This window comes from Sciurus vulgaris, assembly GCF_902686455.1.
Source record: "Sciurus vulgaris genome assembly, chromosome: 2".
In the NCBI taxonomy this organism is placed as follows: Eukaryota; Metazoa; Chordata; class Mammalia; order Rodentia; family Sciuridae; genus Sciurus; species Sciurus vulgaris.
The window spans coordinates 178,578,702-178,605,255 of record NC_136462.1 but is presented as its reverse complement, the minus strand read 5'-3'; the positions used below and the strand labels follow the sequence as shown (position 1 = coordinate 178,605,255).

The 26,554-nt window shown below is 51.0% G+C and overlaps 1 protein-coding gene and 1 long non-coding RNA gene across 5 annotated transcripts in view; one reads left to right on the top strand and one right to left on the bottom strand.

Annotated features, from left to right (window-relative positions):
- The window catches only part of BCL2L1 (BCL2 like 1), a 52,784-nt gene extending 33,952 nt beyond the window's left edge, over positions 1–18,832 (top strand). For all 4 annotated transcript variants that reach the window (XM_079128381.1, XM_079128382.1, XM_079128380.1 and 1 more), the window contains exon 3: positions 17,941–18,832. In XM_079128381.1, coding sequence (XP_078984507.1) covers positions 17,941–18,078 — 138 coding nt within the window. In that variant the 3' untranslated portion in view covers positions 18,079–18,832. The remainder of the gene's footprint in view (positions 1–17,940) is intronic.
- Positions 12,835–17,381, bottom strand: LOC306654626. Its single transcript, XR_013762009.1, has 2 exons — positions 14,936–17,381; positions 12,835–14,887 (listed from the first exon to the last, which is right to left on the bottom strand). It is a non-coding gene; the product is annotated as an uncharacterized lncRNA (long non-coding RNA).
- Positions 18,833–26,554: the final 7,722 nt, after the last annotated feature.

Genomic DNA, 26,554 nt, shown 5'->3' with positions numbered 1-26,554 from the left:
GAACTTTCATTCCTCCTGCCTCAGCCTCCTGAGTAGCTAGGATTACAAGTGTGTGCCACCATGCCTGGGGTTGGCCCAGGGTTCTGCAGTAAAGATTAAGCTGGGCCTCTGAACCCTTTTACTCCAGGGCCTCTTGGGGAGGGCTGTGTGCTGGGTTGCCTGGAGGTTCCAGGTAAAGGGAGTCTGGAAGAATGGGCCAGACGTGAACAAGAGAAAAAAGGCCAAGTTGTCATAGGACTAAAGGACAAATATCCCTCAGGTATTCAGCTGGTACCTTTAACTCTCATATGTGGGCAGATTCAGGCTTTGGTCACAAGGTCATGAGCTAAAGTTTGTCTAGTGCTTCTTTGTTTCAACATTGTCTCACTGATTCTCTGACCATGGGAGGAGACAGATGAGGTCTTCCTTCTCCCCTGCAGGGAACTGAGGTCTTCTGACTTTCAGTCTCGAGTCCTTCTGCCATCTCTGCTATATCTATATTTCTACAGTGGGAGGAACACAGCCTTCACCATCAGACACATCTGAGTTTGAGCCCCCACCTCCTCCATTTTGTGTTTGTAGGATCTTGAGCAAGTAAATTCACATCACCTTTGTGAACTATTTCTTCCTCATCTGTAAAATATGAATTTTAAACACATAAGTGCCTGGCACATATAAGACATTCAGTAAATAGCAGTGATCTTTTTATTGACATCAAAAGGGGACTGGGGACCCAGAGACTATTCCAGTTTCTGTGTTATAGCTCTTGGAGCCTGTTGATTCTCAAGGACAGGTGTGTGCATGTAGTGGTGACACAGATGAAGAGCCGGCCCTTGGGTATGCTAATGGATGGACTACCAAAGGGAAGCATAGCGGCGCCAACAGCTTCCTCCAGTGCTCTTCCCCGCGCTTTGGGGTCTTTGGTTTATATATGAAGAAAGTGAGGTGGATGGAGTGACTTGCTTAGGGTCATAGAGTGAGTTGATTAATGGCAGTGCTGGGGCCTGGGGGTGTAGCTCAGGGTCAGAGCACTTGCTCAGCATGCAGAAGGCCTGGGTCCATGCCCAGCACTGCAGAAGTGGGCAGGGAGAATGCTAGGATTAAAGCACAGTCTGTCTCCTGAAAGCATCCCTTTTCCTTCCACTCTCTTGCTCCCTTGAGAGGACAAAAAGAGGTCCAGGGATAGGCTCATAGGGCTCTGAAGCTCAAGAGAGGACTTTAGACATCCTGTGATCAATCCTCCATTCCTGCATGTAAAACAGTGAGGCCCGTAGGTGCTTAATTGAGATACCAGAGCCACCACAGAGCAGGAGGGAACCCATGTCTCCTGGCTACAAGGCCTAGATTCTGTTCTGAATACTGTGCAGCTGTTCCGATTGCTTTTTTTTTTTTTTCCCCCTCTATTTTTTGTGTGAAAAATTAAACCCTCATTCCAAATGCCAGTGGTTTATAATAAGAGCAACTAACTGTTCAGTTTAGGAAACTTTTTTACCAAATCAATTAATTTCTTATTTTCTCTTTCTCTCTCTCTTTCTCTCTCTCTCTCTCTCTCTCTCTCTCTCTCTCTCTCTCTCTCTCTCTCTCTCTCTCTCTCTCTCTCTCTCTTTTATCTATCTATTTTTCCTTTTTTTCTCTTTAAGTACTGAGGATTGAACCCAGTACTTATTTTGAGATAGGTCTTGCTAAGTAGCTAAGGCTAGGCTGAAATTTGTGACCCTCCTGCCTCAATCTCCTGAATAGCTAGGGTTACAGGCAGCTGCCACCACACCTCTTACCCCCACCCCGGTACTAGACATTAAACCTAGGGCCTCGTGCAACCTAGGCAGGCGCCCTACCACTTAGCCACATGTCCTTCTCTCTCTCATCCTTTTTTGTTTCTTTGTTTTGGTACCTGGGATTGAACCCAGGGGCACTTCACCACTAAGCCAGTCCTATTTTGAGACAGGATCTCGCTGAGTTAGCTTAGGGTCTCACTAAGTGGAACTGGCTTTGAACTTTCAGTCCTCCTGCTTCAGCCTCCCGAGCTGCTGGGATTATAGGTGTGTGCCACTGCGCCTGGCCCCTCACTCATCCTTAATGAGGATAAGGATAATATACTAGAAGAAGAAGAAAAACACTTTAGTGGAGGGCCTTGGTAGAAAGATTATAGTCTGGAATCTAGGGAGGTTTCCAAAGCCAGGAAATGCTTTGGAGACCAACCCTCTGGCCTGTCGCACGCAGCCAGCTCCTCGCCATGCTCCCTGCTCACAGCAGTCCTTCATGAGGGAGGGAGCCTTCCCTGAACCAGCTGCAGCTGGTGAATACCAACGGCAGTCCCTGGTATTTTTCTGTCATGCAGCCAACCATGGAGATGCAGGTCGGACGTTGCTGGCCTGTCGGTTACAGCAGCTCACTTCACCCCTGCACCTGCAGCCATGTTCACTCAGTCCCAAGGGATGGTCCCCTCTAAACAGGGATGGAATCCCCAGGGTCCGTGTGGGCGGAGCTGGCTGGAACTGAGTAGAGCACGGAAGAGAACATTTGGAAGGTGGGGACCCAGAGGGTGGCGGTGCCCTGGCAGGACTGGTAACTGAATTGGTGGTGCTTCTGCTCAGCTTAGTCATCATCACTGACAGAAGAGCCTGGGGAGGTCCCATCCTCCCCCTGGACTCAGCGGGTCTCCAGACCTGCACCTGAATCCCCACGCCTGTCTGGTGTTTACGGGATTGAAACTGCTGCCCTCTGGGACCTAGCCTGTTTTCATTTCTCCTCTCAGCTGTCGGGTCTCCGCGGACCTCACCTACAGGTTCATGCGTGCCCGTCCTCCATGGTGCATCCCCCTGAGGCCCCTCCCACCTGCCACACTCTTCTTTGGCTTTTGTTCTCTTCAGCAGTTCTGCCAGCTCGTACTTGGCATGAGAGAGGGCTTTCCTGGACCCCAGCAGGCCCTATTGGTCCAACCAAGCCCCAGCTTCCCCGAGATTCAGTCTCTTTGTGCTGTGGTTCCAAGGTATGGGACAGTTCACCTGTGTCCACTTTGAACTTTGGCTGGCTCGCTGTCCTGAACTTTTTCCTGCCCTGGGTCTCACACAGCTCCTCCATAAAAGTTGGAGCAAGACCGGGATGTGTTCTATTGATCTTCAAGATAACTTGTAGGCAATATACAAATGGACAGTTTTTATTTTAATGGTCAGTGTATCTTATGTTGATTTTTATCTGTGGCAAATGATACTGGTTTTCTATTTATAGTAGTAATAAGTTGCCTTTATGACAACATTTATTCACTTACCAAATAATTACTGAGCATCTACTGTATGCCAAGCAACCTTCCAGCATATGGGAAGACGACCTGCCTTCACGGGGTTTACATACAAGGAGGACAGAGTCACCTGGGGTGCTGGACAGCTTTGGTATTTGTCTTAAAAGGTGATCAGGAAAGGCCTGTAAGGAGGGGCATGTGAGTGGAGATGTGCTCATAAGCCTGAAAGAGTACACTCTGAAGCAGTTTGTGGAAAAAACATTGCAGACACAGGGAAAACGTACAGAGGCCCCAGGGTGAAAAGGGTATGTGCTTGGCCATGTTCAAGAAGGAGCAGAGATGAGTATGGCCGAGCAGAGCAAGAGAGGAAGCCGTGGAAAATGAAGGAAGTGTGTGCCATGCTAAGACACTGTGGTTCTCTTCTTGGGTGAGATGGATGGGCAGGGAGTGGAAGGTTTTAAGCAGATGGGAACCAGCTTTACTGACCCCTCTAGCTGCTGTGATGAAGGCAAGAAGTGGAAGTCCAGTCAGGAGATGCTACGAGACTAGCAGGAAGTGACGTTGACTCAAATCACACGATAGCGGTGGAGGGATGAGAAGAGCTGGTTCTAGACAGATTTTGAATACAGATCCACTGAAACATGACGATGAGAGCTAGGAAGGACTTAAGGGTGTTGCAAAGTTTTGAGAAGGAAGGAAAAATGCAGAATGAACAGGTTTTGTGAAGAGTAAGAGTTGAAAAGAAGGATTTTCAGTACATTTATTTAAATCTTTAAAAGTGCATCATTTGAAGAGGTTGTGGTAGCCCCAACACCTGTCATCCCAGCAGCTCAGGAGACTGAGGCAAGAGGATCACGAGTTCAAAGCCAGCCTCAGCAACTTAGTGAAACCCAGTCTCAAAATAAAAATTAGAAAGGACTGGGGATGTGGCCCAGTGGTTGAGTGCCCTGGGTTCAATCCCTAGTACTGAAAAAAAAAAAGAAAAAAAAAAGTATGTCTATTGATAGAGAAAATGTTAAGTAAATAATAACAGGTAATACATAGATAAGGCCAAAACAGTAATGGCTAAAATTAGATGGAGTGGACCAGATGGGTCTGTGCTTCCTCCAGCACTGAAATTCTGCCTCAGTGAGTTCAGGCCGCCTCTGTTCATGCAGAATGGGAACTTTAGTCCCAGCCTAGGACATGATGGATACGGAAGGAATGGCAGGAGAGGGGCCTTGCACCCAGGTGCACTTGTGAATTTGGAAGGACTTAGGAGTTCTCGTACACACCCTGCCCCCCTGCCGTACCTCATTCGTTCAGTCAGCCTGTCTGTCACCTAGCACTTTCTGCCTCCCGGGCCTGCACAGCTCTGCTGCCCCTCCTCTCCTACTAAGGAAGCCAAGGTACCTGTCTCCACTGGAGCCCTGCGTGTGCCTGGTGGTCAGGGGATGCGTGTGGTGAAAGTCAGGCAGCCACAGACTAGGCTCTCCCTCCTTCCTCCTCTTCTTGCCATCCATCCTTTCTGGCCTGAGGAGCAACTCTTTTCTGCCTCCATGAGAGCACCTGAAGTGGTTTTGCTTCTTTCTCCTTCTAGGCCTCCATAGTTATCAAGCCGGAGAAAATCCTGAGTGACTCTTTCCCTTTCATAGATGGGAAGCAGAAGGTGACTCCCATAGTCTGAATCCAGTTCATCAGCAGACTCTTTCAGCTCCCTTCAGTCATCCCAGCAATGTGGGAGGCTGAGGCAGGAGGATCACAAGTTTGAGGCCAGCCTGGATAACTGAGTAAGACCCTGTTTCAAAAATTAATAAATGAATAGAAAGCCAGGCGTGGTGGTACATGCATGTAATCCCAGCAATATGGTAGACTCAGGTAGGAGGATCACAAGTTCAAAGCCAACCTGAACAATTTAGTTGAGACCCTATCTCAAACTTTTTAAAATTAAAAAAAAAAAAAAAAATGAAATGTTTTTTGTTTTGTTTTGTTTTGTTGTTGTTGTTGTTTTTGGTTTTTTTTAAGACTGGGAATGTAGCTCAGTGGTAAGAGTACCCCTGGGGTCAATCCCCAGTACTACAAAAAACAAAAGATCCTTTTGGCTCTGTTTTTAAAAATAAGTTCTGAATCTGACTGTTTCTCATCAGATCCTCTGGCACCATTGTGGCTGAGCCACCATCCTGTTTTCCTGGGTGGCTGTATCAGCTTCTTACCAGACCTCTTGCCTCTGCCTTCCCCTGGAGGTTTCCACCCAGCAGCCACAGGAACCCTGCTAAACCAGAGTTAGTCATGTTCTTCTGCTTAGAACTCTGCAGGGATTCCACAAGTCCAAGGCCTTGAATGGCTACAAGGCCCTGCACAGTTGGCTGTCTCCAGACCTTACTGTGGATCTCCTGCTTCACTGGCTTCTGCATACTGGGGTCTTTCCTGTGTCTGGAGCACCTCAGGCATGTTCTGCCTCAAGGCCTTTGCATTTTTTATTTCTCCTCCCTTTTCTCAGATCCTTGCAGTGCCTGATCCCTCACTTCATTCAGGTGTCTGAATAAAGCCTCCTCAAAAAGTCACCTCTTAGCAACCGTGATGGCGCATGCCTGTAATCCCAGGGACTTGGTAGGTTGAGACAGGAAGATCACAAGTTCAAGACCAGCCTCAGCAGTTTAGCAAGACTCTGTCTTAAAATAAAAAGAGCTGGGTGTAACTCAGTGGCAAAGAACTCCTGGGTTCAAAAAAGTACCACAAAAAGAGAAAAAGTTTTCCTGGCCACAGATTCTAAACCTGTCTTCTTTCATATTTCTCTCTACCCCTTCTCACATTTATTCTGTTTAACACTTATGACCATCTGACACATTCATTTATTACTGCCTCTCTCCTCTCAGATCATAAACTCATGGAGGTAGGAGTTTTCGTCTAATTTAGCTACTGCTCTTTCCCCAGCCCTTTGCCCAGTGCCTGGCACTTAGTGGGCACTCAATAAAGACTTCATGAATGCACGAGTATTCAGAGATGAGAAGGCAGCTTGTCTGCACCTTCCTGCAGCTCCACAGGCAACCTGGCTCATGAAGATGACCTATCTTAGAGAACTGAGCTAACAGTATCCCCAGTGCCACTTGGCATTATGGTTTTTTCCCCAAGTTATGAGCAGACAGACTGAGGAGCTCTCTGCAGGCACTGGCGCTACCGCGTGGGGCTGGGGAGGAGAAGCTGAGCACAGAGCACAGAGCAGCCTGCCTTCAGCATTCCCTTCCTCCCCTGCCGGAGGCACCCCAGGATCCAGGGAGCATATGCCCCTCATTCTCGGTCATTTCCAATTTCCAGGGCCCAAGAGTAGCAGGTTCTCGGTAAAAATTGAATGGGAAAAGTGACAGAAGGAAGAGCCTATTGAAGTCCTTCTTCATCTGTCCTATTGCACTGGCAATTTAATGTGCTGTGGAGTCTCACCCACCCTGAGTAGCAGCCAGTGGCCTCCAGCAAGGCCTCGTCACCCCTCTGAGTATTAGTGTCCTTAATGGAGACAACACCTACTTGTACGATTTTGAGAAAGCAAGCAGTAAATATTAGCTTTGTTGTTGCTGTTGTTTATAGCTACAGAAAGCAGAGGCACTATGAGAAGCACGTTTTGGTTTTGATACTGGGGACTGATCCTAGGGGTGCTTTACCGCTGAGCCCTATCCCCAGCTTTTATTTTTATAATTTTTATCTTGAAACAGGGTCTCACTAAATTGCTAAGGCTAGCCTCAAGCTTGTGATCCTCCTGCCTCAACCTCCTGAGTTGCTGGGATTATGGGCGAGTGCCACCACACCCATCTGAGTCACTCATTTTTGGCTATCAAAAAATAACAACAGCTAACATTTATCAAGCACTTACTATGGACCATTTAATTCAGCTGCACGCCTGTGAGGTAGGTTCAGCTGTCCTCATTGTAGCCAAACACTGGGCTCAAAGAGGTAAAGGGTCTTGCCCCTGGTCCAGCTGCCTTGACCTTCCAGAATTGGGTTTGGACCGCAGGGATCAGGTCTGAGGCCAGACTCTGTTCTGACCCTGCGTGAGACCTTGCAGGGTGTCCCTCTCCCTCATCTGGGTCTCAGTTTCCCATTTGCTCAGGAAGGGGGTTGAACCACAGGTCATGACACTCCTAAGATGTCTGGCGATCCATGTTCCACTTGGGCGGGACAGTGAGTTGCTTCTGAGCCTCTTGGTAGTGGCAGCTTTCTTCTGCAGCCTTATCAGTGCTCCAGGCATTGCCTCTAACCAGCGCCCCCTGGACATCCCTTCTCAGCCACTGCAGAGTGCCCCAGCCTTGCTGGCACCAGCTCAGGCATCTTGCAGTTCCACACCTTGAGGGGGGATTGCAGAGTGGGGCAGAGATGAAAAGGAAGGAAGACTAAAGGAACTGGAATGTGGGAAATGCGGCCCTGCAGGAGCCTGCAGCTCTGAGTTTCTGGTTACTTGGAGTGTGTGTGCACATTCACATGTGGTGGGGGAGGAGAGCAGGAGGAGAGTGTCCAGGGATTTGCACCCATCCCCAAATCCTCCAGAGCTCTTGCCCTCTGTGGAATTCCAAACATTTCCTATCAGATAAAGGTGGCTGAAAATACTCAGGACTTGTCTGGACTAGTTGGAGGCAGTACTGGGGTGATGAGGTTGAGGCCACCAGGCCTGGCCCAGCAAGGTCTGACCACTCCGAGGAACTTGCCCTGAGTCATAAGATGTGCCTGCTGCCCTCTTCCCCTGGATTCCTCAGGACTGAGGGTGAGACTCGGTAGGCTTGGAGGTAAAGGAGGATCAGAGCTTCTGTGACATGTCTTGTGCTCTGGAGTGCTGCTCTGGAGTTACTGGATCTTTTGGACACCCCTGAGGGAGCCAGCCCAGGCAGTTGGTCATTTGTCCGTGTGTGAGTTCCTTTCATCTTCCTCCTCATGCCGCAGCCAGCACAGTAGGAACCCTGCGAGGAACGCGCCTCCCAGACGGGGAAAGGATTCTCCCCACAAAAACTAGGGAGAGAGCTGGACAGCTAGAACGCCCGGTGCTCTTCCTCCACCGCATCCAGCACTGAGCAGGTCCCGAGGAGGAGTGGGAAGGAAGAAGCTGCGTTGGACCACAGAGCCCAAGGAGCTAAGCACAGTGGTGCAACTTGTAATCCTAGTACTAGGGAGGCCGAGGCAGGAGGATGGCAAGTTTGAGACCAGCCTGGGCAACTTAGGCCCTGTCTCAAAATAAACAAAAATGGTTAGGGTTGTAGCTCAGTGGTAGATCACTTGCCTAGCACAAGGTCCTGGATTTGATCCCCAGTAACACACCACACACATACACAAGATCCCAGAAAGAAGCAGAATTTTAGGGAGAAGGTTGACCCTAGTCTTTATAGGTTGCTACCCCAATCCATCCTGTCTGTTGCCTCAGCACAGTGCAAGAGATATCTTTTTTAGAACTTTCCCATAAACTTCCTGACCCCCTTCCTTGACCTGGGAGGACTTGCCCAGGCACCTGGAGGCCACCTCATACTTTTACCAGGCAGTGAGGGTGCAGATGAAGAGGGGCTCCTGGGCTTCCTCCTCTTTAGCACCTTCCCTGGGCCCAGCATTGGCTTAGGCCCGTGGACCAGAGCCCATAGACAAACACTGGAGGAAGCAAGCAATTGGCCTCCTTGAAGAAGTGACCTGTGGATTGAGACCTAAGAGATATGCAGGCAAGAGGTGGACAGAGGAGCTGGCTCAGGCAAAGTTCCTGGAACTGAACAGAACGTAACCTGTGAGGCACAAGGCAACCTGGCCCGAGATGAAGCCAAGGAAACCGGAGGGCCCTGGAGGCTGTGGAGAAGCCTTCAGGACTCAAGCTGAGCCTGGCCTAATGAATTGTCATCGACTTGATTCGTCGCATAGCTCTAAGAGCTCCACATGTGTTACTATTGGATCCTCAACAGGATTCTTTGGAAATTCATTGATTCTTTTTTTTTTTTAGTTGTAGATAGATGGACACAATACCTTTATTTTATTTATTTACTTTTTAGGTGGTGCTGAGAATCTAACCCAGTGCCTCACACACTTGCTAGGCAAGTGCTCTACCACTGAGCCACAACCCCAGCCCTCATTGATTCTTTTGGAATTCGTTTTTAACCCATTTTACAGATAAGGTCGCAAAGCTGAACATCTTTGTCTAGTTGCAAGAGCTATTGGTTACCTGTCTACTTTGCACTCTGACAGCCCAGCTGGGTGGGAAAATAAGTTGATTAGCCCTGGTCCAGAGAACACCTCCATTTCACTAAAGAGGAAATTGATACTCAAGAGCCACAGGGCCTAGACCAGGGCCCCTAGCAAGGCTGGCAGAGCCATTTCTGCCTGCCTGTGTTGCTTTCTTGGGCAACTCTTGGAAAAGAATTGCAGAAGAGTAGCAGAGAGAAGACCAGAACAGAGGCCAGTGGGCAGTGGTGGGCAGGGGTTCTGCTCACTAACAGGGAACAGCCATCCAAATCTGGAGGTCTGTTCAAAGGCAAAATGTTCCACCCAAAGGGAGGGAGCTTCCCATCACAAGCATATAGGCGGGGAATGCCCTAGACATAGCTGAACTGCCATGGGCCAGGTCCATCTGGAGTGAAGCAGACCTGCTGTGTGACCCGGGCACCATCTTTCTGTGGGCCTCACCCCATCTGTGGAGTGGGGGTGTTAGGGAGAATATCTCGTGGAAGGCTGGGCGCCTGTGTTGGAAGTCACTCCTGAGCCTCTGACTCTTCCAAAGGTGCACCTTGGTCCTCAACCTCAACACTGGGAGAAGAGCGCAGGGGCTGTGACCATCTGCTTATGAGAGGATGTGAACTCTTCGGGGGTGAAACGAGAGGGGTCAAAGTCAGGAAGGAGGCTCAGGAGGCTCCCCAGTCCCAGAGGAGGAACGCACTGAGCACATGTGCGGAGCAGCAGAGGGCTTGGGCTTCAGATTCCAGTCCCTGCTTCACCACGGGTGAACGGTGACCTTGGGGTGACTTTACCTCTGCCATGCCTTCATCTGCACTGTAGAGAACAGCACTTCCTCGGGTCGTCGTGAAGTGCGTTCTGACGCACAGAGCACTTGCCTGGTAAATACCAGCTCTTGTGTCACTAGTGCGCCCAGGGCATGAGGTCATGAACCTCACCAGCATCTACCCAATCAAAGCCTGTCTGAATGATCTCCTGGCCTGGTTCTGAGCCGGGGAGGTGAAGGCCCACGCTCTCGCTGCAGCCTGATAGCTCTCTCAATTCCCCAGTGGAGGCGTTGTCTCCTCCCGGCACAACCACTTCCTTTTCTGAGAAATGAGCGCATCCGTCAGGCTTAGCTTCTTAGAACTAATGGGGAGGAGGCGGGGGAAGAGAGTCTGGCAGCTGAGGGAGAACCAGCAGGGGAAGATTAACACAGATGTGCCGTGAGGTGCCTCCGGAGAGTCCCCAAGGCCCGAAGGCTTGGACGCCTCAGGACACGCCCTTCAGCCAGGAACACCAGTGTCACCGTGCTTCCCTGGGTTGCTTTACCACTTGATCTTACCACCACTGCCTGTGACTTCAGGGCACGAGAAACCAGGCTTCAGAAGTCCAAAGGCTGGCCATGGACGCCCAGCTGGACTGGCTGGGCCAAGGCATTTTGCCCTGCAGTCAGCCTCTCCGCGAGTCCCTCTCCAGGTCGCCCACAGGCAGACTGTTCCCCAGGGCGGAGGAGGAGGAGGCTTGTTCCTCTTACATCACAGAGGCCAACAGCTCCCCAAGGAAAGCCAAGGGAAGTGGATTCCAACCACAAACCTCACCTCTTCCGAGTCCCCGCCTGCAGCGCCCTGCCAGGAGAGCGATAAGGCCTCTCGGTTGCCCCTCTTCCGCCCGCTCCCAGGGATCTCCTAACAAGGCTTGTCTGTCCACTCAGCAGGCATTTATCAGCTTCTTCCTCAAGGAAACTGAGGCCAGGCACAGAAAGTGACTCTGCAAGTGACTAATGGCCTGCCCATGCAGAGCCGTGACAAGGCCAGGCAAGGCCTGGCACTTTCCCTGGCTACGAGGAGCCCCTTCCTCTTCTCCACCTACCTCTTTCCTGAAATAACCAAGCAGGAAGGAAGCGGTGGGCCCAGCTCTCAGTCACTCAAGAGGAAGGAAGAATCGTCTGGCACACGAACTTGTTCCCCACGAAGCTAGGAAGGAAGGGTTTCACTTTCCCTCCTGGTTTTCGTCACGTCCTTTCCCTTTGGCACCTAGTTTCTCTCAGCAGACTGAGCATGAACAGACTCAGCATGTTCATTCAGCTGGTAGCCTCAGGCCACTTTACCCCCGAGGAGGACCCAGGGGCATAGCCCTGGCCCAGAATATGGGGCTCGCCGCCAAACATACAACATACTGGGGCTTAAAACTGGTCTCTTAACTACTTTGGCCAAGTCTCTCGGTATCTCCTAGCCTCAGTTTACCTAAGCTCAGAATAAGGCCCTCCCTCCGTCACAGAAGCACACACTGGCCCAGGGTGGAGACTGGAGAAGTGTTGTACTGTCCATTTGAAACTGAGCAAGCACTTTCTCAAAGCTGGGAGCAAGGTGACCCGCTCCGTGTGTGACCTTGAGCAGTCAAGATGGTCAGCTGTATGGAGGTTAACAGGAGCCCACCGACAGCAGGTAGAGATGGCCGGTGAACCAGTGTACGCAAAGACAGGAGAAAGAGCAGGCTCCGGGCTCAAGACACTCAGCGGCTGCTGCTGCCGCAGAGATCAGGCTTTCTGTGGGCAGAGACAGCAGGGACTAAGGTGGCAAGGTAGGACATCAGAATGAGTAGGAGAGCAGAACTAGGACAAATCCCAGGCCTGCCCCCACCTAGATAGGAGTCCCGAGAAGCTCTGGAGCCTCCGTTTTCCCCTTTGGGAAGAGGGCTCTTGAGAAACACACAAGGATTAAAAGAAAGCATTCATTCATTTATTCAGCTACAGTAGGTTCATTCAGAATGCGCCTGCTGTGTTCCAGGTGTGGTGCCAGGTGCTAGAGATGCAGGTGACAAAACACGCACGGTCTAGTGGGGGAGCAGGACCAAAAAATCACTCCCCAAGTGAGTGTGACTGTCTGTAATTGGGGGATATGACTTGGTCAGGTCAAGTGCTTTAGGTCTGCATCTGACAGAGGGAAAAGATTCCATGTTCAAAAAATATCAGCTACCATAACAACTGTTATTTTTATGTTATTGTTTAATAAGTGAGGACACTGGAACAGAGAGGTAAAGTAACCTCAAAGTCACAGTGCAGGGAAGAAGCGCGGAGATGTGGGTGGTGAGAGAGAAGGATGACAGAAGACGTGCGATTCGAGCAGGCACTGCAGGGACCATACATCCCTGACCGCATCGGGGGTTCCCTGCACCTGAACCCCTTCCTCTTGGCATCCTGCCAACCTTTTCACCCGATTTCTGCAGGGTCACAGGTAGGTGTCGAGGGACCTGCATCATTCTGTTCTCTGCCTCTCTCTGGGCAGAGATCTAGCTGAAGTCAGTCTGCGCCTGTGCGTGGGCCCGTTCCAGACCTGGGTCAGACCCCGTCCCACCTGCCCAGGCTCCAAGAGTGAGGAGGCACCGAGTAGGGAAGCCTTCCTGTCCTCCCCACCGCCTTACCTCAGACACCGTGCCATTCAGGTCTCAGCTCAGACCTCACCCCTTGGAGAGCTCTTCCCTGACCACTCCACCGACATCGGTCCCAGGTGCTGTCACCTCCCCTGATTTTCTTCAAGACCCCATCATCGCCGAAATCATCTTGCGTTTTTCTTGTGCCCCTTTCTCTGCTTTCCATTTCTCAACCTTTTTTTTTTCTTATCAACCCCCACCAAGGAGTCTTTTTAGACATTTTTGTCCTATTTACCCTCCCATGAAATTTGAATGCCACATGCGTACTGTGTATCTCTTTTTGGGGGGTGGGGAAGTGGTACTGGGGATTGAACCACTGAGCTACATCCCCAGCCCTTTTATTTTTTTTTTTTATTTTAATTTTTTTTTTTTTTTTTGAGATAGGGTCTTGCTAGGTTGCTAAGTTGAAGCTGGCCTCCAACTTGTGATCCTCTTGTTGCAGTTTCCCCAGTTGCTGGGATTAAGGTGTGTGCCACCGCACCTGGCCATGCTATATACCTATATACTGTGGCCCTGTGGCAAGCCACAAATCACTGTAACATCTGAGAATTTTTCACTTCAACCCATTGGAGGTAATCTCACTGCCATTGAAATGGATTAGAATGTAAACTCACTGCTGCATTTTCAGCCAGACTTGAAGCGTAGTAGGTGCTCAATAAATGTTTGTGGTATGAACAAAAGTCCAGGGACCCTGGGGGCACAAAGGAGATGTTCCTTCCAGAATTGGAGGAGCGGTAAGCAGGGGAGAGGTGACTCTGCAGTGGAGTGCTTGCTAGCTGACTGAGGAAGAGAGGCGGGGAGGGTGACGAGTTCAGGGGCACAAGGACATGAAGCTCTCGAAGATGTACGCAGCCCTTCCACATCTGTGGCCAGGACTACGTGAGAGGCTCTGAAGTGTTACAGGAGCAACCTTAAAAGTGGTCCCAGCCTCTCCGGGGATCCCGTCCTGGAGACCTCACTGTAAGAAACCAGAATATACAGGTGGATTGGCCTTGCTGACTTATGGGATTTGCCTGGCTAGGAATTTGTGACCCTCTCATGGAGGCCATTAACCATGACCTGTCACAAATGGCTCTAAACACCCCCCCCCCATGGGTCCCTGTGGAAGCCGTTAGCTCCAAAGAGAAACTTCTCCCATTTTGCTGTAACCCAAGCTAAGGATACAGACAGGCCCTCAGGCCTGGGTCGCCTGGAAGCCTCTGACCTTGGTGACCTCCCTGTACCTAGCCTTACCCCTCATCCCTGCCCACCGTGCCAGGCCTAGCTAAAATCAGTGGGAGCCACCCAAGGAGCAGTGGGCTTATCTCTGCATTTCCAGACCAGGGGCTGCTCAGCAATCCTGTTTGTTTATCCAGAGCAGCCACCCACTGAGAAAATGGCTGTGTTTGTTTCCAAGCCTGTCGTGTGAACGTGGGCTAAATATACCCATGCCACCGCCTCTCCAGCCCCGCCCTGGAACAGCACGCCTCACTCTGCTCCACTCTGCGAACGCAGTCCCCAGATGCACGCCCTTGGGAGTCCTTCCACCCCTCCCCAGGAGAAGGAGTTCGTGAAGTGGGGGTTGTCCTGGCCAGGACTGCATGAGTGGGCACGGGAGCCCGTCAGTGCCTTCTTGTCCGTGGCACCGCAGTGAGCATGTCCCCTCCCCCCTGGAATGACGGTTCCTGGACAGTGACGCTTTGTGCCCTCGCAGGGATAGGACCTGTTTACTCCAGCCCAAGCCCAGAGCCGAAAATGTCCTGTGGCTGCCAACCTCCTACTTCAGGAAAGTTCCCATCAAGAGAGCCAGGCCTCTCCCATTTTGGCCACAGCCCCAGTGTCCCTAGTTCCTTGTGGGACATTTGGCCCCTTGGGATAAGCAGAGTCTTCTGGCCATCGCCTTACTTCTCCTGTGCTCCCCAGAGCCCAGAATGCTCCCACGTTGTGCATAAGGCTTTGTGTCTTCATCTAGGCCTAAATAACTTGGGAGAAGAAAAATGTAAACTTCCATAAGAGTTTTCTCATCTGCCAAGACCTACAGAGGCTGGCCAGGATGGAGAGGAAGACAGGGAGGCCCAACCAGCCACTGCCTCCTCCCCAGATCCTGGGCTCCACCTCAGCCCTACTTCCACAGTCAGCAGGGCTGAGGGGCAAGTCTCCAACCCCTAACATGAGAAGTGCCCTCTGTAGCTGCACCCCTGTTGGTTTGTCTTTTTATTTGAGGGATGCTGAGGATGGAACCCAGGGCCTTCGCACGCTAGGCACGTGCTCTGCCACTGAGCTGCACCCAGCCTTTGCACCCACCATGTAACTGGGCAGCCTTACAGTCCAATTCCAGCTCTGCTGTTAACTCACTGTTCCCTACCTGAAGCCTCAGTCATCTCACCTGTGGAATGGAGCTCACCTCTCCATCTCTAAGGACTCTGATGAGGGCGAAATGCAGCAACAATGCCTGGCACTCAGTAGACAAGCATTGCACTTGTTCTACTCATGTCCGGTCACGCGCTGCTTAACGACATGTTGGACATTTCATTGTTGTGTGCACACTGTAGAGTTCTTAGCAAACCTAGATGGTTGCACAAGAGAGGGCAACGCAATCGGGAGACGCAGTAAACATGAGCTGTCCGAGGCTCTTGCTGGCCTGACAGGACTGACGGTTGTACAGTTAACTTGTTGGTTTTGTTGTTTTGTTTTTGTTTGTTTGTTTTGGATTGAACTTAGGAGCACTCGACCACTGAGCCACCTCCCAAGCCCTGTTTTGTATTTTATTTAGAGACAGGGTCTCATTGAGTTACTTAGCGCCTCACTTTTGTTAAGACTGGCTTTGAACTTGAGATCCTCTGGCCTTAGCCTCCTAAGCCACTGGGATTACAGGGTGCACCACCGTGCCCAGCTCAAACTTGGTTTTTATAAGTAGGAGTACATTCTAAAATAATATTAGGAAGTATTGTATAGTGAATATGTGAACCAAGAACATAGTCATTCACCATCATTATCAAGTCTGAAGCACTATACTTAATTGTGCCTGCTACATTTTATATGACGGGGCGCTCACCAGCTGCGTTTGCATCAGCATCACCACAACACGTGAGGATTGCCCTGTGCTGCAACATTGCAGGAACTCTGGCCTCAGCCTGCTGGGCAGTAGGAATTTTTCAGCTCATCGTAGTGTTAGGGGCCTGCCATCGTTTATGCGTTTCTGACCAAAACGTCATCATGCAGCACATGACTGTTTATGGAGCCCCAGCTCCGTGCCAGGCACTGTTCTGAGCACTGGATGTACGGGAACAAGACAGGATATCTGCCCTCATCAAGACACATCTAGTGCAGAGATGTGCTATTTTAGGAGTGCTCTCCTTTCTCGTACAAGTAAGAAACCTTTCTTCACTCTTAAAAAAAAAAAGGTCTAGTACTGAGATGGAGCGCAACAAAACAAAGTCTGCAGTCTGGTTATGAAACACGTTGAGAAAAAAATAGAGCAAGCCTGGGGGTAGGCAGAGAGATGGGGGCAGGCACCACTTAGACACAGTGGCCAGGAGAATCAGCCACAAGGCCAGTGTGCGGGGGTGAAAGGCGGACGGGCTGCAACGCAGAGGGCTCCCTGGGCCTGGCTGGCTGGGGTGAGGAGAGGTGCAAGGGGAGCCCTGGGAACACGGGGAGGTCTGAGGGACCCGTGGCGTGTGGCCTGCTGGAGAGCTTTCCCCATCTGCTCACTTCCCCTCCGGCTCCACTCAGGTCACTGCTGTCCCCCTTAATGGCATCATACGCGTTGAGGGTTCTTACAGCCGGATCTGCAGCTCAGTGTGTGTGGCACTCTGCTAGGTGCCAGGGCCACAAAAATAAGTGACACTGCTTTGAAAGTTCAGGGAAAGCTACTGGGGGCCTGAGCTCAGGTGCGCTGTGATCTGGGCCGTGTGCTTAGAAACCTCTGCAAGAACGCGGATGGAGGGTCAGCAGTGGGGCAGACAGGTATCCAGGTGAGCACGCTGACAGGTGGGCCCTGGGGCCCACTGGAGAGGACAGGCCCTGTCTGAGGCAGCAGCCACTTGGCCAGTTGGGACTGGATGGAGCTGGGGTGCCCCGTGGGAGGGTGTGGTGGGCATGAGCATGGGCTCTGGAGCCAGCTGGTGGCCCCTTGGTTCCACAGCACACACTGAGCACTCAATCCTAGGTTCTGATCCACTGCTGACCGAGCGTGGTGACCCACGCTGGGAATCCATGACCTGGTCCTTTGACCCTTCGAATCCCTGCTCCCTGAGCTGGCAGCCAGCCACAGCCCCTCTTCCTCCTGCCCGGCACTTCTCTCTGACTGAACTTCAGGGCAGCGGGCGACTGCTCACCTACCTCTGGGCTGAGTGACAACCGTGGGGTGGGGATAGGGGCCCGTCTCAAGCCTTATCCTGGAGGCCTCCCTGTTGTGTCATTGTTACCCTCTGCAGCCCTGATCTTCCCATCCTCCAGCCTCCCTGCCAGAGGCTCCCTCTAGAGGGAGAAGGGCCTCTGGTTCAAAGTCCCGAGACCGGATCTACCCTGAATCTGCCTGCGTGATTCCGGGGAATTAGTCCAGTCCCTTCTCCCCTCTGGTGTGGCAGTGGAAGGGTAGGTACATCCCCACACTATCACCTCCAGGCTGCGTGGTCCTGCCCTTTTGGCCAGGGGTGGGGAGGGGTACTGGGAGACTGAACCAGAGGTGCTCTACCACATCCCTGGCCCTTTTTTTTTTTTTTTTTTTTTTTTAATTTTGTGACAGGGTCTTGCTAAGTTGTTTACGGCCTCAGCCTCCTAAGTTGCTGGGCTCATAGGGGTATACCACTGAGCCCAGCCTGGTCTGGTCTGGTTCTTGATCACCCTGTACCATCTCCCCTTGCCCTTCTCTCCGGCCACCTGGCCCACTGTCAGTTCCCTGCCACTGCCTGTATTTCCCTCCTCAGGGTCACAGCTGTCTGACCTGAGTCAAAGTTCGTTTACTTTCTCTACCTGTGTCAGTAGGAAGCAGGGTTCTCCATGCCCACCTGGGCTCAAGGGCAGCCCTTAACCAGCCCACAGTGGACATTGATGCTGTGGTCTCCAAATCACCAGTGCCACTGCGTGCAGATGGCCCCTCCTCCCACCCGTCCTCATTACCGTCAGAGGATTTAAATGGTGCCTTCTCTTCTCTCTCCCTGTAGGACACTTTCGTGGAACTCTACGGGAATAACGCGGCGGCCGAGAGCCGAAAGGGCCAGGAGCGCTTCAACCGCTGGTTCCTGACGGGCATGACTGTGGCTGGCGTGGTTCTGCTGGGCTCGCTCTTCAGTCGGAAATGACCAGACACTGACCACCCACTCGCCCTCCCTCCCACCCACCCCTCCCCACCACATCCCTCCGTCCAGCCACCATTGCCACCAGGAGAACCACTACATGCAGCCCATGCCCACCCATCCATCAGTGGGTTGGGCCTAGACCTGGTCCCCTGCAGTTAGTTTTCTAGAGTCTACCACGCTTCTGTGAGAGCCACCTTCCCCCATACCTCAGTTCTCTTGGCCTCAGAATCCACAAAATTTCCCTGAAATCTGTCCCATGAAGGCTGGCAGGGGGTGGGGGTGGCTGGGGCAGGAGGGCCCTACCTAATGGGTAGAACCCTTACTACCCCTTTGCCTCTGAGACCGCTTTCCTGGTAAGGAGCTAGAAAGTTTTTTGACCCTCTTCCCCAGAAAGAGACTAGATTGCCTTTGTTTTGATGTTTGTGGCCTCAGAGTTGGGCATTTCCTATCCCCCTCTGGACCTGGGCCCCTATTCCTTCCATCTCTACCCCCAAGAGCCATTTAGAGGCCACTTTTGACTAATTAGTAATTCAGGCTGCTTGGGATAAAGAAGCAAGGATCAGGATTTCCTCCCCACCTCTGGCCTGGCCAAAGTCCCCACTCCTAGTCTGAATGTTCTCCAGAGGCCTCTGGCTAGAGGCCAGTCCCACCTAGGAGGGAGGGGGCTATAGCTGCAGGAAGCACCCCATGCTAAAGCTAGGGTGACCCTTCCTTGCAGTTTAGCACCACCCTAGGCCCTCCCCAACCCCGGCTCCCATGACCATGACTGAGGGACCAACTGGGCCCAAGACAGGTGCCCCAGAGCTGCTTATGGCCTCAGCTGCCTCACTTCCTGCAAGATCAGCCTGTGGCATCTTTGCCCTGGGCTGCTGCCCGTCAGGTCCAGAGGTTCAGGGGCCTCAGCCCAGAGGTAAAAGGGAGCTTAGGAGCAGCTGTAGGAGCCCTGGGGTCTTCCCTACCTCAGGCAGGAAGGGGAGCCTGATGCACCGGCCAGGGGCTGGGGGCTGACTGGAGGGGCCTGTCCTGCCTAGCCAGGCAGATATTTGCCCCACCTCTGTCCAGCCTGGGCAGCCGCGCTGCCAAGGTCACAGTGGCCTGGCCAGGAGCCCTTCAGGCCTCCCTGTCTCCTCTGCTCCACCCTTGGCCTGTCTCATCCCTGGGGGTCCCAGCACAGCACTGGCCACCCCAGGCTCTCTGCTGTACATATTCCAGACTAGTTTTTATTCCTTGTGAAGATGATATACTATTTTTGTTAAGCGTGTCTGTATTTATGTGTGAGGAGCTGCTGGCTTGCTGTGCGCGTGCACGTGGAGAGCTGGTGCCCGGAGATTGGCGGCCTAATGCTCCCTCCCCTGCCCTGGTCCGGGGAAGCTGTCCCAGGGGTCTTGGCTCCTGAGGTGCACCTGTCCTCCCCCACCCCCACTTGTTCCAGCTCTTTGAAATAGTCTGTGTGAAGGTGAAAGTGCAGTTCAGTAATAAACTGTGTTGACTCAGTGAACAAAGGCTCTCGTGTGCTTGGGATGGGGAGAGAAGGAGCTGCTGGGCAGGCAGAGGCTATAGGAGAGCCAGGAACCAATCCTCTGCCCTTGGAGAGGGCCTCGGCCACATCCCTTCCTCTCTCTAGGAATGAATTGCTTCACCTATACCTTATAGTGTTTTTATTGAGCACCTGCTATGTGCTGGGCACTGTGAACAGGACAGACAGCCCCTGCCCTCAGGAGCTGACATTGTAGTGGGAGAAACAATCAAATAGCCACTCAGCAAGTAAGGACTGAGCACTAGTCTGCATCGGCACAGTCCTAGGCACTGGGGATCCTACAGCAAACGAAACCCTTGCCTTTTCGAGGCATCCATTCTAGTGGAAGAGACAGGCACAGACCAGCATTGTTCAGGTTGCTGTAGGGCAACAGGTGGTCATAAGGAAGCCATTGCATTCTCCTGGCAAGAAGGACTGAGATGAAGGAAGCAGTCAGACTTGAGGTGATTTTTTTTTTTTTCCAGTACCAGGGATTGAACCCAGGGACACTTAACCACTAAGCCACAGGGTCTTGCTTAGCTGCTTAGGGCCGTGCTAAGGTGCCGAGGCTGGCCTTAAACTTGCGCTCCTCTTGCCTCCTGAGCTGTTGGGATTTCAGGGTGCACCACCTCGCCTGGTATGAGGTGACATTTTAAGGTAGAGTCTCAGGACTTAAGATCATTTGAGATGGCTGTAGAGTAAAGGTGGTGCGAGGGTGATGTTTTTGGAATGGTGATACCGTCCTATGCATGAAGGTGAAGCCCGTGCCAGCGAGCTCGCCAATGCAGACGGACTCGGCTCGTCTGGGTGGCAGAAGACAGGGAGGGCTCCTGGAGGAAGTGACAGGAGAGCAGGGGCCTACAGAGTGACTAAAAGAAGGGGATGCAGGGAGTTGGTCCTGGGGAAGCAGATGCACAGGGTGACACCCTGTCTGAGCCAAGATGTGAGAGGCAGCAGGAGCGGGAACTGAAGGTGGCCCTGAGGGCAGTGCCATCTGAGGAAGGCGGTCAGAAGAGGTGAGAGGTATGTCCCTTAGTGCCCCCAAAGGTCCCTCTGGCTGCTGTTCTGAGTGTGTCCTGGAGGGAAGCAGAGTGGAACTGGTTTGGTTAACGCTCCAGTTTCCAGAGTGGCAAGGTGTGTGTCCCGGGGTCACATGCTTAGTCTTGTGACGCGAGGCAAGTCACCAACCTCTGCATGCCCCAGCTTCTCTACAAAATGGGTACCTACCCCCTCATAGGATTCCTTCGAGATTGAATGAGATGACCCAGTGGCGGTGGGGGAGGCCTGGATGTCGGAGGCGGGGTTGGGGATGATCCCGCCATTGGACAGGCGGGCCCTCCAGGAGAAGGAAGGAGGTCCTGCTCTTCAAGTTTCACGTGGCCTTGGCTAGAGGTCCGGAGGGCCCTGGGAAAGCTGTCCGGGAGTCCAGGGGCGGCTGCTCCAGCTGGGGGGCGGGGCCTGTCTCCACCCCGCCGCTTTCGGGAGCGGGCCCGACTGCCCCCTGGTGGCCACGGGGTGCCACTCGAAAACCGCCCTCAACCCAAGCGGCTCAGTGCCCACGACCTCTGTCTGGCCCGCCTGCTTTTCCCAGTGTCCTCCAGAGTCGCCCTGCTCCTCAAAGGACCGATTCAGAGCTTGCCCCGGCTCTCCTGAGGCTGAGTCGCCCTTCTTAGTTCGAGGATAAGCCTCCAGCCTCCCGCCGCCTCTCCCTGCATGAGGTATCCCTGGATCCCACCCGCTATCCTGCCACTCGAGATCCCTCCCCAGATTTTCCATATGCTTCCAGAAATGTCTTTTCACCTACAGGCAAATACACACATTCAAATATCTTTTTATCCCTCCTCCCTTTTTAAACAAGTGGTAACATATTAGACACTTGGCCTTGCTAGTTCCTGCGTACATATGTATCTGTTTTCATTCGTGAATTCCCAATGTACTTACTCATCAGGCAGCCTCAACGATTATCAGCTGGTAACAACTTCATTCTTTTATCCAGTTGTATAAGTATTCCACAAAAAATTTTAACCAGACCTCTCAGTGATTCCCAGCCATGGATATGCCATCACACGTGAGTAAATACTGGAATTGCACACTGAGGGAAAGCTGGAAGGGAGTTGGAACTATCTAGGTGGGTCTTGTGGAAAAATTCATTCCATTTTTGTATATTACATATTTATGATAAAAGAATTGAAAGATAACACATTTCATAAGATATGAAATATTAATTTGATTAAAACATCCAGATAAAATATTTCTAAATTGTTTCTTAAACTTGATTTTGAGCCTGATACAGTGGCACATGCTTGTAATCCCAGTGACTCAGGAGGCTGAGGCAGGAGGATTGCAAGTTCAAGGCCAACTTCAGAAATTTAGGGAGATCCATCACAAGGCCCTGGTTCAAATCCCCAGCACCACAAAAAAAAAAAAAAAAAGAAAAATTTAGGGAGATCCTAAAAAACTTTGAGAGACCTTGTCTCAAAATAAAAAATAAAAAAGGTCTGGGGATGTGTCGGTGGAAAAGCATCTCTGGGTTCCATCCCCAAAAAAGAAAAAATGAAAAGAAACAAGAAAGAAAGAAACTTGATTTTGAGCTGGGTGCAGTGGTACACACACCTTTAATCCCAGCTACACAGGCCAAGGCAGAAGGATTCCAAGTTCAAGGTCAACCTGGGCAATTTAGGAAGAATCTGTCTCAAAAAATAATATTAAAAGGGCTGGGGATGTAGCTCAGCAGTAGAGCACCCCTGGGTGGAGTCTCCAGTACCAAAAGGAAGGGAGGGAGGGAGAAGAAAGACAGATGACATCTCACAGTCACATAGACACCTAGGGGACAGCTTCAAAGTCCTGTGTCAGGGTCTCTTCGGCTTTCGCTCTTTCCTGTCCTCCCTCCCTTCCTCCTTCCTTCAGTGCCAGGATCTAACTCCAGGCCTTGTGCATGCTACTCAACTGCTCTTACCACTGAGCCAGGCCCCTAGTCCTGCTCATGCAATTTTTTAAACAACTAGCTCTATAAAACCCATTTGATGGTGTTGGGGTTGTGGTTCAGTGGTAGAGCGCTTGCCTAGCACACGTGAGGCACTGGGTTTGATCCTCAGCACCACATAAATAAATAAATAAAGGTATTGTGTCCATTTACACCTAAAAATATTAAAAAAGAAAAAACAATTGAGCCCGCGGTGGCGCACACCTGTCATCTCAGGAGGCTGAGGCAGGAGGATCGCCAGTTCAAAACCAGCCTCAGCAACTTAGTGAAGCCATAAGTAAATCAGGGACCCTGTCTCAAAATAAAATATAAAAAGGGCTGGGGATGTGACTCAGTGGTTAAGCACCCTGAGTTCAATCCCTGGTACTGAAGACAAAGGAACCCATTTGATCATGATCAATTTATATCATGATCATATTCATAATGTCCAACTCTCCATTTTTCCGTCTCTACCTGTCTTTGTTATAGGCAAAAATAATAAGAACTTGTCTTAATATATAGAAAATAATAGAAATAAACATATGACACATATAAATTTATGTCTTAATTTTTAATAAATAATCCACACACAAATTTTAGCATTGTGGGTATATGGAATATTTATTCTCTTCTAAATTATTTAAACCATCTCATTTCAGCAAATTCACACATGAATAATTAGCTGGAATAATTTCACTATAAAGGGTTTTGTGAATTCTTAAGGAATACAAATAGGTGTATTACAAAGTTTTAACAAGACAATCTTACAATTTGAAGAAATCAGGCTGAGGGCATAGCTCAGTGCTGAAGCATTTGCCTAGCATTGTCCAGGCCCTGGGTTCAAAGCCCAGCACTACAAAAAAATAAAAAGTTAAATTAAATAAATAAAAATAAACAAATGATCGCGGTGGTGCACACCTGTAATCCCAGCAGCTCAGGAGGCTGAGGCAGGAGGATCGCAAGTTCAAAGACAGCCTCAGCAACTTAGGCATTAAGCAACTCAGCAAGACCCTGTCTCAAAATATCATATAAAAAGGGCTGGGGATGTGGCTCAGTAGTTAAGCACCCCCAGGGCTCAATCCCTGGTATCAAATAAATAATAAAATAATAAATAAATTTAAGAATTCCTTTTTAAAGCATTAAGATACCAAGAATATGAACAAGTAGTTCTAGAGCCTGGTGTGGTGGCTCACACTTGTAATCTGAGCTACTCAGGAGACTTAGGCAGAAAGAACTCTAGTTCAAGGCCAGCAAGTCTCAGAACTTAGCAAGAATCTGTCCCAAAAGGAAAAATAAAAGGGGCTAGGGATGCAGCTCAGCAGGAGAGCTACAATCCCTAGTTAGGCAAAGACACAAAATGTAGTTGGGGAGCCAGGCATGGTGGTGCTCACCTATAATCCTAGCTACTTGGGAGATTGAGGCAAGAAGATCCCACATCCAAGGACAGCTTCAGCAACTTAACCAGTTCCTGTCTCAGAATAAAATTAAAAGGGCAAAGGATGTATACCTCGGTGGTAGAGCCTTGCCTACCCTGTTCCAGGTCTTGGATTCAATCCCCAGCACTGCAAAAATCATAAAATTATAATAACGATAGAACCTTCCATTGCAGATCATTTATGTGGTGAAGCATCCCTCTGCTGCTATTGGCGGTCCCTTACCTGGGCTAGGCGCCAAGCTCCCTGGGCTCCTGGAAAGCAAACGGTGAAGGGGAGGTGGCCACCATATGGCCCCGCTGCACAGCTGACTGCTGCTGCGACGGAGGAAGCCTGCCTGGGCCTCCTCTGCTCCTCCGGGTACAGCAGTCGGGGCCAGGGCAGAAAGGCCAGCATGCGGTTTGGGAGTGGGATTCTGAAGCAACACTGCCCAGAATAACTGACTATCCTGGATGAGGGACTCTTGGGGCCTGAGTTTCCTTACCCCAAACCGGAGGTGGTACTCATCCCTATCTCCTGGGGTGATTGTGCAGATTCAACGCTTATGTTGTGAAGTACCTATCAGTGGTCCCTGGCCCTGTAAGTACTGCATCAATCTTATCAGGCTGAGCTGTCAAACCACCACCATGCTCTAACTGTCCCAATATGGACTCCCCCTAATGAAAGTCTCAAATCAGATTCGGATTGTGAGTAGTTCAAAGGGTGAAGTGAAGCAGTTGCTGTGGGTTGAATGTCGAATGGACCTCTGGGGCTAATGTGTGGGGCTAATGTGCTAATGTGTGGTCCCCAGGGTGGGACTGTTGGGAGGTAGTGGAACCTTTAGGAGGTGGGGGTTGGTGGTAGGTCCACTGGTCATCAGGAGTGTGCCCTTGAAGGGGACTATAGGACCTCAAGCTTCCTGTTTCCTTTTCGCTTCCTGGCTGATGAGGTGAGCGGTGTTCCTTTGTTTTGCAGGGGATTAGGCCAGGAGGCACTGCTCCACTGAGCTACGTCCCCAGCATGTTTTATTTAGAGAGAGGGTCTCACTAAGTTGCTGAGACCCGCCTTGAACTTGTGATCTCCTGCCTCAGCCTCCCAAGGGTCTGGGATCACAGGTGTGTGGCGCCATGCCCAGCACAGTGAGTGGCTTTTTCCCACCACACGTTCCTGCCATGCTGTGCTGCCTGGCCACGGGCCCAAAGCAGTGGAGCCAATCAATCATGGACCAGAACCTCCCAAACTGCAAGCCAAAATAACCTTTTTCTCTTTATAGAATAGTTATCTCAGTTATGTTGTCACAGTGATGGAAAACTGATGAACACACAATATAGGGTAGGACAATGAGGAAGTTACCACTTCAGTCCTGAGGATCCTTTGATCACCCCCAGGGATTCTTCAAAAGAACTGTGGGACTCTGGGTACGGTGGTGCACCCCTGTAATCCCAGCAGCTCGGGAGGCTGAGGCAGGAGGATCTCAAGTTCAAAGCCAGCCTCAACGAAAGTGAGGCACTAAGAAACTCAGTGAGACCCTGTCTCTAAATAAAATACAAAACAGGGCTGGGGATGCGACTCAGTGGTTAAGCACTCCTGGGTTCAATCCCTGGTAGAAAGAAAGAAAGAGGGAGAAAGAGAGAGAGAGAGGAAGAAAGAAAGAAAGAAAGAAAGAAAGAAAGAAAGAAAGAAAGAGAGAGAGAGAGAAACAACGAACTGTGGGACGCTCTTCAGAATCATGTCACCAAAATTAAAAAAAAAAAAAAAAATCATGTCACCAAGGGCCACTAGCAACAGCACCAAGGTATTCATCCCCTAACTTCCATTCCTCGCTGGCCCTGGGCTGCCGATTGCTCCCCGGCATTTGGCACATCCTGTACGCTCCATGCTTGAGTCAAGTGTAAACCTTGCAGTCACAGAGACACGGGCCCCTGTGCCCTTGGATAAGACCTGTTCACCAAGTCTGCATGCGACCTTTGAGGGTGTGCCAAGGGCACATGGCTGGGCCACCAACGCGACCACAACTTGTGAGGACTTGGTAGCACACCAGCTGGGACGAGCTGCTGGAGGGCGGAGGCGCGAGCAGTTCTCCAGCTCCGCTGATCCGGACAAGACTGCAGCAGACCACCTTGCGTATCCATCATGCGGCACACCTGCTGCTGTAGCCACAGGACAAGTCCCCAGAAGTACAACTGCTAGGCCAAAGGGGACCTGCATTTGTCATTTTGATCGATACAGTCAAATCTGGCATCCTGTGAAAGTGCCTGTCTCCTGCACTCTCGCCAACCTCAGCGTTAACACTCCTTGATCTTTGTCAATCTGGTAGATGAAAAAGCAGTACTGTACTTTAAAATTTCATTTTTAAGATTCTAATTGAGGATGACATCTTCTCGTGTGGTGGAAAGCCGCCTGCGCTCCTAATAAGTTAATGAATCCGCACCACGACCGATGGGAGCTGCTAATGGCACACAAAGAACACCAGGCACCTTGTGCCTTCTGAAAAAAGAACACAGCACACCCAAGCACATTCTTGCCAAAAATTTAAAACAAGCCGGATGCAGGGGCACACACTTGTAATCCCAGCAGCTCGGCAGGCCG